Here is a 12,831-nt window from a genome sequence, read left to right as displayed (position 1 = left end):
TCATTAACGAGCAAACGTTAATTAATTTCAACTGACTCATGATCTTAACTATTAAAATTACTATAACATCCACAAAGAACCTCTTCAAAAACTAATTTGTTCAAGAAGCCTATCCATTTTGCCCTGTCAACACATTAAAAATAATCTGCAGTCTGTGTTAATGTGAATAAACTTTGCGCGCTTTCTACGTTTTCAGATTAACTGATTCACAATGCTGAAAAACAGATCTTGATGTATAACAGACTATTGGTTCTGTAGAAAGTGTTTTCACCTGATGTCTCTCAATTATTTGCTGATTATTTGTTTCATATAGCCAATCCTAGACTGCATATTTTCTACAATCGTCACTTAGTAGTTAGTTAGACATATTAAAGGAACAGACTTTCTTGTTACGCGGTGAATTCTTTCTATAATATTGAATCAGAACAAAATTCCGTGTGTATAAATATATTAATCAATTAATATTAACTCAATGTGTATGGGAGTTTCTACTGATATGTCACACTTTTTCAAAAAGGGAGATTCGTCGACTAGGCGAACTATATTTTTACTTCGGTTCTTAACGTGAAATAATATTTATGTTTTCAACCCCCCAAATAGGATGTAGGACTGAAGAGTTCTAATAGAAATTGTTGAATCTATTCAATTGTAGATGTCAAAGATAATCCTAATGTTTGGATAAATCAGTCTTCCAAATGTGTAAATATGAAAACTAAATTTCTTTATTAAAATGGTAGGAAAGATTTGCTCCTTAACTGGTTGTTTTTGATGTTATTGAGTTCTGTAAAACAGACGATTTAATTACGTAGTTTTTGCTGTTATTCTGGACAATTAAACCATCGAACTCAACAATGTGCGAGTATAACCATTCTCTTTCAGTGTTCAATAAATGTGCGATTTCTAACATTTTCGAACATTTACCCGTCTATTTAATGTGTCAATGTTTTATTTATTTATTTTGCGAGACCAAGTGCTGTGAGCCCTTTGCCCCCAAATGCCCTGGTATGACCGAGAGTGGGGAGAGTCAACTCCCCCTCTCGAAATGCTCTCACATGGCCACATGCATACAACCAACAACAGGGAAGTCCTACTCACCGCCTTCTCGCGCCACCGGTGTTGTTTACGAAATTCAGAGGACGAAAAGCGAATGTCCGACGCTTTAACCGAGTTGCTGCACACGGAGAGTCCACTTAGGGGAGTTGGAAAATCTCGATTCCAAACCAATGGTCCACATGGGCTCCAGTATCCATGAGGGAACAAATGACGTGTGAACCACTCGTTGGTCACCGGCTACCATGGGACTGCATCTACTTACGATGCTCCACTGCCTTATGGATTAGACCTTTAGGTCAAAGACTCAGGGTGTGGCCCCCTGAGAACACCACTTGCTTCGGTTCGGGCACCCGGGCAGTATCTCAGCCCTCACACAAACCTGATGAGATCACAATTATTTCACAAAATACTATGCTCGCTCCAATCAGAATTCAGACATTTCACATTCACTTAATAACACTCATTTTTTTATTGTTTCAGTGCTGCATACAAGAATATAACTCTCACTGAGGGCTTCATCTTAATAATCTAAAGCCAACTACATATGTCTTCTTTGAATACGTCAGTGCAGTACATCGCAGCTAGTAGGATGAAGAAAACAAAGTGGACGTTAGTACTTCAAATGAAACTCCGAGTAAAAATCATGCTCTAATAAGCAACACTTACTGAATGAGCGGAAGGATATTAGATATTCCACATATACTGAACATTGAGAGGCAAATGCTCTACAAGTCTTCTTAACAATAAGAAAAAACGACAAGTACTCCTGTTCTAAATTTGTTTTTACTGATTAAAAACTGCATGATACGCCCATATATCTTTATTAAATGTTAGCAACCCAACAGAAAGTTGAGTGCATGTCATTTTGAGTATTCATCGTAATAGTACAAAGAATTCGTTCCAACACTGTAATATTTTGTTACGTGAAATTATTACCGTAATTGTATTGAATAACTTACTTACTTACTTACGCCTGTCACTCCTAAAGGAGCATAGTCCGCCAACCAGCATTCTCCAACCCACTCTGTCCTTGGCCTTCTTTTTTAGTTCCATCCAATTCTTGTTTATTTTTCTCATGTCTATCTCCACTTCCCGGCGTAATGTGTTCTTTGGTCTTCCTCTTTTCCTTTGGCCTTGAGGATTCCAAGTGAGGGCATTAATTATTTATCTTTTAACGAGTCTAGATAAATAACCGTTTTACATACATTTTTATAGAAAGGTGGAAAAAATTTACTAGAATTATGATAAGTCGGGTCAAGAAGGAGAGATTATGTTTTCGTTAACTAGGTGTAACACTTTCTAACATTAGTTTCATTCCCAGTGTGACATTTAAGTCAGTATGATATTGATTTTTTTAATTTTCCAGTGTGACATTATGTCAGGTCAATCTATTTGTGCCGATAATTATGAACTTTCACCCTGTGTGGTAATTATACCTCATGTTATTCTATATGAATTTCATAGGTTTTACAGTAACCCTGTGCATATTTTCGTTTATATCACGTTTACTAGCTAATCATTAAATGTGTATAAAATCAGTATATGAATGAATGTATTTGTTTTAATGATGACATGACTTCGGACGACTTTTTCTAGGGACGATCTTTTGGGGAATCAATACAACCTTTTTGCACCAATTATCCGTGTTCTTAATATGTTCCGTGGGAATTACGTTAGTTCTCGGTTACAAGTATAAGCTGTAAGATCACGACCATAACAGAATCGACACAAACATGACAATTTACCAGTATTTCAAGTAATTAATAATTTCCAAACTGTTTTTGTAAACACCATATCTTGGGACCGTTTAGTGAACACTGATCTCCAGTAACTCTGTATCTAACCTTGGTCCATGATGAAAGCTGTCTGCACATTAAACTAATCTTTACAATTCTACTCAACTTCTTTATGGATCTAAAAATCGTTTGCCACAACAACAGTATTAATATGAAAGGCGGTGAAAATGATATTACTCATGTGTTCACTAGTAACTGAATGGAGGTAAGTCCCAGAGTACTAATGTGAAGCTCCAACCAGTGGACATTAACCATGTTGGATGTAGGAAGTAATTACCTACAGATGCAACTCTATGCTAATCCCTAAGCCGTCGAACACAGTCTTAGCTTGGTCAAAGTCAGAACAAATAAGAAATTTGGTATGATAAACTTTATCTGTTTCTAAAATATGAATTAACACCTTTAGTATACAAAAAGCAAAAATTAATAGCATATTAATTAGGAGAAAAGAGCGATATAAATATCATATCGAACAGTAACCAGAGGACAGAAAAAATGGATCAACAGAACTTAATATCGTTTACAGCAAACATGAAAGATCGTGGATGGTGAAAAAACAAGGCATAACCAAACGCTGTCAAACAGAGTCAAGGTGGCGGTGGACGGTTGATGTTATAACTGGGAGGTCCATTTAACGACCACCCCTTATATTAGGTTTTAGCCTCATCAGCAGATGGTCGAGCAATATCACAAGTTAGTTAGAATGTAAATTGCCGGATGCCGACTCAGATGTCTAAGTGCCAAATGCTTGTCACGGGGTGTTAAAGTCCTGAATCCGATCCCTAGTAGGGTTGTGGATTAACACTCTTCAAGAGTCCCATACTGAGAGAAAACAGCTATCTAATCCTGTCTGTTTCTAAAGAATTTCTGAACAAATTTCAGTCCATGATTCAAACTAAAATGATAAATTACTATTGAAAATCCGGCTTTTAACATTAGGACGAATATTCCTAGTCTTAGACCTTATTCTATTACTTTATTTAAACATAAAATTTTGTTTTCTCACTTGACCTTTTTTCATTTTTACCTCCAGTTTGTTTTAACTTGCTTATTTCCCACTGATTTTAAGAAAAATATGCTTGTAATGCATAATTTATTGCTTGAATTCAATTTATTCTTTTACATAAAAACCCCATTAGTTATTTCACAATGTCATATTAACTAATACCTAATCTATAATGAATACAATCCACAAATTAAAGCAATCTCTACAAAAGCTCATCCAACTTAACCATACTCATTTATTTCCAAACTTCATGTAATCAATATTCGTTTACTTTTGAACTATATCCTAACGTTTTAGAACATTTTAAAACTTAGATTTGATTTAAGTGAAATCATAAATATGGGTCAAGTAGTTTTCTTTCTCATTTCCTGATTTTCAAGGTGTTGTTGCTTAATTACCATTTTCTATTGCTCATACAAAATTTTAATAAATCAGTTTTATACTACTTTGCAAGTAGTTTGAGATTTATGATGATTTTTTATACTGGAGCTTGGACGTAAATGCTGGTAGTCTATGGTGAGTGAATTTCAATTTACAGATGAGTTCCTATTCAGTAAAGGTGCCTGTGATTCATGAGTTAGATTTCGAGATGATTTGTTGACATATCAACGAGTATCAGTATAGGGTTTCATGAAGATTATATAATTTTCATAGTGTAAATCACGAAATGATCTTAGTTAAGGAACCATTGGGAATCAAGAAGCACTGGACAGTTACTGTGCCCTAATATGAGATTTCTCAGCACTGAGTATCCACCACACTAGCACAATGAAAGGATTATAGAATCTTTAGCCTTCAGTGCAAATAATTAGCTTTTAAATAACTGAGCCCCTATCTAATGGATAGTGTATGTCTTTAACATCAATCGATTCACGATATTGCACGACTATCCTCTATTGTCTGGGGTGGATGACCATCTCACCCGACGTGGTTGAACTGCACGGGTTATTTTAGTTTTGCAGTTATTGCTGAATATTACTAATTACACATTTTTACTTTATGCAACCAATGACATCTATAATTAAATAATTTGAAAATTGATATTATTAATCGATATTGTTATAAGATACATGTAAAAAGTCAACTATTTGTGGAGTGATTGCTGTTTTTCTTACAGTTAGCTATTATAATCATGATTGCACGAGCTTATATTCACCGTCTAATGTTGTAACAAAAAGGGGGAATTCATTCCTGAATATACTATTTTGAGTGGCACTTCAGTCGCTGGAGGAGCTAAAGAACACATTCAAGGGAATTCCAAATAACAACATTTACTCACTCCACGACTTGTGATTCCAATTTCCACAGGAATAAAAACAATAGTAAACAAAAATCATCGTCAGTGAAAATGAGCTAAACGTTGATATCTATCAAGATAACTGATGGACATTAGACTGTCATTTGTTGAAATATGCATCACAACGATGGATGGAATTACTTGCTCAATGAAAAGAATTCATAGATATGCAACTAAATTGATGCAGTAGTTTACAAGATTACTAGACTTGCTGTATAACGTCATTACATCTGTAACCATAAATAAAACCCGTCATTTTGTTACCTTTATGACGACTAGATTTATATGACTCCTCAAGAATTGACATTAGGCTAGTGTCAGTTGGTCAAGTTCTGCAATCTTGTGAATAATACATCTGTACTTTCAATGGAATAAAGTAAACTAAATGTAGAAACGGATTAAATATTGAACACTAGAATACGTCGGATTTATTTGGCAAAATCTCAAAATTGCACTTTTTGAAATCAGTAATCCATTGCTCCAGAAGATTCATGCTTGTTCTGCATGTTTTGCTCAGTATCTCCAACTATTCTTTTTCTCTCTAACTTCTTACTGCTTTTTCCTTGTAGCTAATTGTCAGTCTTTACGATGATGTGAAATATAAGAATTTAAACAGCTACACAATACTGACTTAAACAGGACACCTTTGAGATCCTGGTATCTTGATACAGCCAGAATGAATTTTCATGAATGTCAGTTAGAATCAAACTATTACTGATCCGTTAGATTTACTAACTGGACTATAAAGAAATAAAAAAATCATCTACAACACATCCTACTTTCGATTACATACTAACATATATGACATTTAGAAAGGAAATAAATTACATCTTCACATCTAAATGAAATACTGACAATAAACATCCCCTTATTCTAATCATCATTTAAGGAAAACCAAATAACTAGTACATTCGTGAAAAAAAATGATACAAATGTACATGAACTAGTTAGGCGTAATGTACTAAACAAATATTCATGAACATTTCTTTAAACACAAAAGAATAAACATTTAATTTACATAGATATGATGAAAGTAAACATATACTGCTGAATCGATCAGATTTAAGATAACAGTTCTCAGATTTCTGCGCGAAATTCAAAATCTAGTGACCGATAACTTGTACTTAAGATTAAAGGGTAGGGGTATAAACTAGAGATTCTTAAAATAACGATAAGTGATTAACTTTTCATGGAAAAGAAAACAAATAAAACGAAAATGTACATAACATTTGATATGATTGATAGATTTTCTAGAGTATTCTAAAAGATGGGTTTTGTGGAGATATTAATTAACATATACTCACTAGTGACTGGCTTCACGAGTTCTAGTGACCAGTGGAGTTCAACCAGGTCTGTTGTGAGATAGTAACTCACTGAAGACAATGGTGAATGTGTCGCTCAATTTCGTGGATTAGTTGAAGTTACACATTAACACCGTTGGATGCCGGCCGGCTCAGTGATCTAGTGGTTAAGCGTGCGAAACCAGTAGGTCCTGGGTTCGGATCTCGCAGGAGGCGAGGTCGTAGATGCGCACTGCTGAGGAGTCCCACAATAGGACGAAACGGCCGTCCAGTGCTTCCAGGTTTTCCACGGTGGTCTAGCTTCAACTGACTCATGATCTGAACCATTGATATTCTAAAAGATTTCGAGATTTGAATTTAAGACGTTATCTACATTAGTGTTTATGATTATGTATGGTTATATAACATTTACTAGTACTCTAATCCTAACACATTTCCTTTATTGCAATAAATAATTAAGTATGAAAGAGTTCATCAATCATGTCAATACTATTTATCTACTCTCATTTTATAATTCTTTTTTTTTGCTTTCTTAATTATTTCATAACTAAAACACTATTTACTGATTAGTTGAAAAATTATTCAAATCATCAAACTGCATCACGAGGCAAACCCTAACTTGGAATCCTGAAGGGAAGCAGAAAAGTGGAAGGCCAAAGAACACATTACGTCGGGAAATAGAATCAGATATGAAAAGTGTGAATAACAACTGGAAAGAGCTGGGAAGGATTGCCCAAGACAGAGTTGGATGGAGAATGCTGATGAGTGGCCTATGCTTCATCACGAGGAGTAACAGGCGTAAGTAAGTGAAAAGTTATTTAACGTTATTTATCAGTTTAGTTTACTTCTACGTCCGAAAACTAATAACAAGTAGATGTTTATAACTTTGAATTAAATTAATTTCAAGATTTTAAAAGTCTGAAACTACTGCTATTTTAAAATCTGAAATATTTTGATTTCAGTCAAGTTTTATAATATAGTTTAACTAGTTAACCCTACAATATCACATATCATATGAAGATAATAAAAAGTGAATTTCTGATAATATACACTCAACCAGACATACTGCATAACTCGATGAAAGGACATCAACTCTTTCATGATTGTAAATACCTTGTTATTAACGAAAGCCAAATAGCATGAAACTTAGATTTAGTCTCTTCTGTTTACCTTCGAATTAGGATGTAGCGGATGCCCAAAGGTAGAACCAAATAACTAGTATATTTAGTGTACCTAAGTAACAGACGAAAATGACATATTTTTACTAACATACTCACACACATGTGTTATACCGCTTATTTACTGAGCCAGGAGAATTGTCACCAAAAAAAATACGAATAATTCCAATACTTGTTCAATAGAAATAAATCATGGTTTTATTGACTGTTGTTACTGACATTATTTTGTTTTTATATGTTCACTTTTTTATATATAAAAAAAGATAATTTCTACAGAGTAACAGGAAAATCCAAAAAAGGATATAGAGAAACTAGAGGGAAAATGAAATCAGTTAGTCAGATATAGACAACACAAGATCTGGTTATGTATACACACATCTATATCTGTTCAAATTGTCACATCTTTAGTCCGTAAAAAACAAAACAATGTGATATAGAAAGAGGAAATTAACGAAAATGAGAGGCGCGTTAAACATTTAGTTCAAAATGAACGGATAATACAATGGGTGAAGTGGTAGTGCACAATAAATAAATCAATAATAGTAATAATAATACATGGAATTACAAAGTGTGTATGCAATGAACATGAAAATAATCATAGTATAATTCAAGACAAAATATAATAATTCAGCGGGAAAAAATACGAATAAAAGCTTATTCATAGAAAAGGTCCTGTTTGCTGATCATTAAAATGAGTGGAATATAAACAAGTCAAAATGTTATGTGGGAAAACTAGGGATTATACATGATCAATACAATTGGTTATCGATGAGAAAAAAAAAGAAAACAGCTATACACATAAAACCATAACCGGAGAAAATCTATGTATTACATAAATTTGAAAGAAACGAACTCGTATTATTGTTATTATTATTGTTTATTTTTCTTCTTCTGTTTTTTCTTCTATTTGTTCATCAAATTCAACAGTAGTATATTCTTCTAAAAGACCTGCTTGTTCATAATACTTCATTGCTATACGTCCTTCATGAGCTTCACTAGCACCTTCAGCGGCTGATTCGAAGAGTTCGTCTACAATTTTGTTTATTTTTTCATAAAGAAAATTATCAGTATACAATATAAATAAATGAAGGTATATCAAGGGGCGCTGAAACATTTAAATCAATACAATTTGTGAAAAATTCGTACAAAAACGAAAAGATGCTAACAATAATCACATATAGTTTATTATCAAGTGAATGTTGAAGGTGTTATGCTTTACGAGTAAGGAAAACGGTTAATTGATTCGTATCTTCATCAATAATTAGTTTATGCAATGCATGTATAATTTAGACAGTAAAAATCAGTAAACGGATGATCCCATCCTATTATTATTATTAATTACATAAAGAATATCATCAAGACTACAAAAAGATTATCTAGGTCACTAGCAATAAGTGTAGATCACAACCCCCCCCCCAAATCAATACTATGCACGCAAATAGGACACAAAGAAAAGAGAAAATAAGCCAATACAATTTAATCATTCCAGTCAGAGTATAATATCTACCTAAATCTTCATCTTGAGCTATAAATATTCTGTATTATCTTATAAGATGGATGCATATAAATATTGGTTTGAATTCATAAATTAAACGTAAAATGATAGTTGACTGTTTACAAGTAGCGGTAGCACCGAGTTTATCCAACGTATTTATTATCTTATGACTGGTATATCTCAAATGTAATACAAAAAAAGTTAATGATTGGTTAATTGGGAAAAAATAGAAGGAAGTAAAATATTGGAAGTGTTGTGATCAGCTTAGAGACCACAACACATCCAACATACTCACTTTAAACTATTAATGTTCTTTATCATCTCTAAACAGTAAAATAACATATTAGGCCTAGTAAATCAAAGCTTTTCGGAAACTCTGAACTACTCAGTACTTGGTGACGTTGTCTAGTGTGAAAGTAAACTGGAGGATAGAGGAGGTCAAACCGAAGAAGACACTGACAATTGGACCATATCATTCTAACAAGTATATACTACCTGGTTGGGGTCCGCATGATTACCGTAATCAATGGTTCGAGACTGAATACCATGGTTCAAAATAACTTGCGATGACACAGGTGCATCCATTATTTGTTTTCATATAGATTATAAGCTTCCGAATTCCTCATAACATCTTTCATTTCACTTATTTATATTTTCCAGAATTGTATATTTGATCCTCAATCTTTTCCATTACCATATATAAAATCACTACCCCTACTATTCTGGGATTTGGTCTGACAATTTCAGCTCTCTGTTCTAATGAGGTATGGGAACCTGAACCGAGGTACATACGTACCAGGCGACTGACTGACTTAGTATTGATATTTAGTTGTACTGTTATTATATACACCATATTCGTGATCACACATGTGACACATATACATATAGGCTAAAACAACACGTAGTGCATGAAAGATAATAAGCACTAAGCTTTTTTTTAAAAATAGAACTATTATGATTAGGGTTGGAATCTAGCCCGCGATTTTCGTCCTATTTAGTACTCGCCAAGCGGAATCCACTTACCAGTGCTGATGCTCCGTTATGATCTGTCAATCTGATTCAGTCATAATTCCTCGCTTCCTAAGATTTAACACACCCATTTATACAGGAGTAAGAAGACTAAAAATCCGTATAAAGCTTCAACCCTAAATTGAGCCAGTATGTACATATAACTTGCTAAACTGATCTAGACAAAAGTAAACAGAATGTGACTTTGGCTAGCTGAATAACTTGATTATTAACAATACCAAGCTCTTACACACCTACATGATGCCCTATGTGAATGTATCTCAAGTGATATTACAGCAACATTTTGTAAAACAGAACCCGACAATTTCACAGACTTTCTTTTTCCCGAGTCATTTATTGTCAAATGACCTTTTAATTATCTTGATAGCTTCTATTTAACCCTTCTTATGGTATATATGTTAAAATGAGATGCTTAACTTGACGTTTTAATTCATTTCTAATTCTCCTGTGATAGCTACTTCTATGTATTAAGCCATTCGTTATTGTTTTGGTGCATTTCTATGTATCATTCTTAATTAAGCAGAATATTTCTTGTCTTGTTGATAAGTATTACATAACCAGAATAAAATGTAGATCTAGAGTCTCACTTTAATCACTGACTCATTGGAAAAAAATACCAATAGGCTAAATCGAAGTGATAGCATTCTGTAAATCTTACTAATTTATTCTTTCGCTATGAAAAAAAAAGACAAACAAACTTGTGAACAATTAGCTAGTTAGAATAAAGCTAGAGTAATAATTGGCGTTAACTCCTAAACCGAATAAACCAAGGAAATTAGCTCTAAACTTAAAGCAAACTCATGGCATTATTTATTTATTTCCCAGTTCAGTGGATATTACTTTGAGGGTTCGAAAAGAAATGTAGTGGGTCCGAATCCTGGCATGAACACCAACAAAGATGTAGGCACATTCAACTGAAGAGTCTCAAATAGGATTCCCCTGGTAGCTCTTATTCAACTTTACTTGAAGCTCATAGCTTCCATAACATTGTTACGGATTCAAATATTGTAAGCCAAATTAATTATTTACAATGTCCAATCGAAAACCTTGGAATTTGCGAAAACACCAACATTAACACTTTCAAAAGAACATGAATATGACATCCTACTTGAAAATCTTAAGAGGCATGTATATAATTTATTAAATAGAAAATTAAATAGGATTTTGTGTCAACTTTCGTTCTGGCTTTATTCAAATTCATAGATGGAACTAATTGTATGAAACTAACTAGTCACATATTCTCATTGTTAAGACAATAAACCAAGCTTATCAGTAGATGGACTGTGGATACTGTAGAGAGATCGCCAACCGATCCAAGTTAGGTAACAATTGAAAACCTGAAGTACTAGACAGTTGTTTCGTTCGAAGATTCAGGGTTCGATCTCCGGTAGCAGGATTGTGAATGCGCAAGGTTGACGAGTTTCTAAAGCCATCAGGTTTTCAATAGCTGTCTAACTTGGATCAATTTATAACTCCAATAATAATATTTGAAAAATTGATTGAACTCTTCTGATTCAAAAAGCCAAATAGAAAGACTTATTAACGTGAAAATTTACACTATACAGTCGGCAGATTCAAACTATTATGCTTGGAAATAGTATCGGAACAGAGAACTAACAAAACAAGATCATCAGGTTAAAAATAAAAGATAAATAACGGTTAACTAAATACTGACGACTTAAAAGCTGATGAAAATGATGAATTGATGCATGTGTACTAAAGAATGTGTGGTCGATTCTGAAATAGCACCGAAAGTCTATTATATTAGGGTAAATTTGGCGCTATGATATCAAGCGTAAGTTATCGATAGTTAACCCTAACATTTGTTAATCGTGCTAAAGATTACAATCGTCTGTAATACTATCATCGTTATGTGTTAGGACTCTTTTGCAAAAGCTGAATCCTGATTAGCTATTTTCTGATTGATCGATCTCGAGATTACTTTCAAATTAGCTTAAAGCCGTCGGTATAGTTCAGATTTAATCTAAAATAATAACTTACAAGCTTTTATTATATCTCTGACTAAACCATGACCACCTTTAGCATACATTTCTCCTAATCGACCTTGTAAACGATAAATTGGCCATTCAGATAATGAATGAAAACCAGAACGACTTCTTTTTAAAAACGATGGGTTGCGTTGATTTGTTTCATCATCTTCTGTAGCATCATCATCATAAGTAACAACTTTAGCCGCCATTTCATACCAATGTGCAGCTGCTAACCAGTCAGGTTCTTGTTTCCGCCCATTATTATTATTATTATTATTATTATTATTATTATTATTATTATTATTATTATTATTATTATTATTGATATCATTACTAGTATCTGGAGAATAATAATCGCCATGACAATAAGCTTCAGCTAAATAAAGCATAGCCATACGATCTCCCGCTGATGCAGCCGCACTGATTAAAGCGAAACCATGTGCTCGAGATTCCACTGGATCAGGCTAAGTTAAAAAAGACAAGTAAGTATATTATACACATGACAGATGGGAAAATTGTAGTAAATAAAAGTAATCTCATAACTTTTTAAGAACTTTCATTAATTCAGTTGTGGCCTAAATGACTCAGTGTTAATATCGCTGACTGTGAAGCTGGATGGAATTGGATCCACCAGCGAGCATCAGTCCCCTCAAGATCACAGGTACACTCTGCTGACGGGTGTCAA

At 33.6% G+C, this 12,831-nt stretch overlaps 1 protein-coding gene across 2 annotated transcripts in view; it reads right to left on the bottom strand.

Annotated features, from left to right (window-relative positions):
- Nucleotides 1–7,122: 7,122 nt before the first annotated feature.
- The window catches only part of EEF2K_3 (Eukaryotic elongation factor 2 kinase), a 38,621-nt gene continuing 32,912 nt past the window's right edge, over nt 7,123–12,831 (bottom strand). For both annotated transcript variants that reach the window (XM_012943734.2, XM_051212421.1), the window contains 2 exons: nt 12,157–12,610; nt 7,123–8,660 (listed from right to left, as the gene is read on the bottom strand). In XM_012943734.2, the coding sequence (XP_012799188.2) occupies nt 8,509–8,660; nt 12,157–12,610 (606 nt within the window). In that variant the 3' untranslated portion in view covers nt 7,123–8,508. The remainder of the gene's footprint in view (nt 8,661–12,156; nt 12,611–12,831) is intronic.

This window comes from Schistosoma haematobium, chromosome ZW, assembly GCF_000699445.3.
Source record: "Schistosoma haematobium chromosome ZW, whole genome shotgun sequence".
Lineage (NCBI taxonomy): Eukaryota > Metazoa > Platyhelminthes > Trematoda > Strigeidida > Schistosomatidae > Schistosoma > Schistosoma haematobium.
Note: the sequence above shows the minus strand (reverse complement) of the source record. Positions and strands in the feature narration are given on the sequence as shown.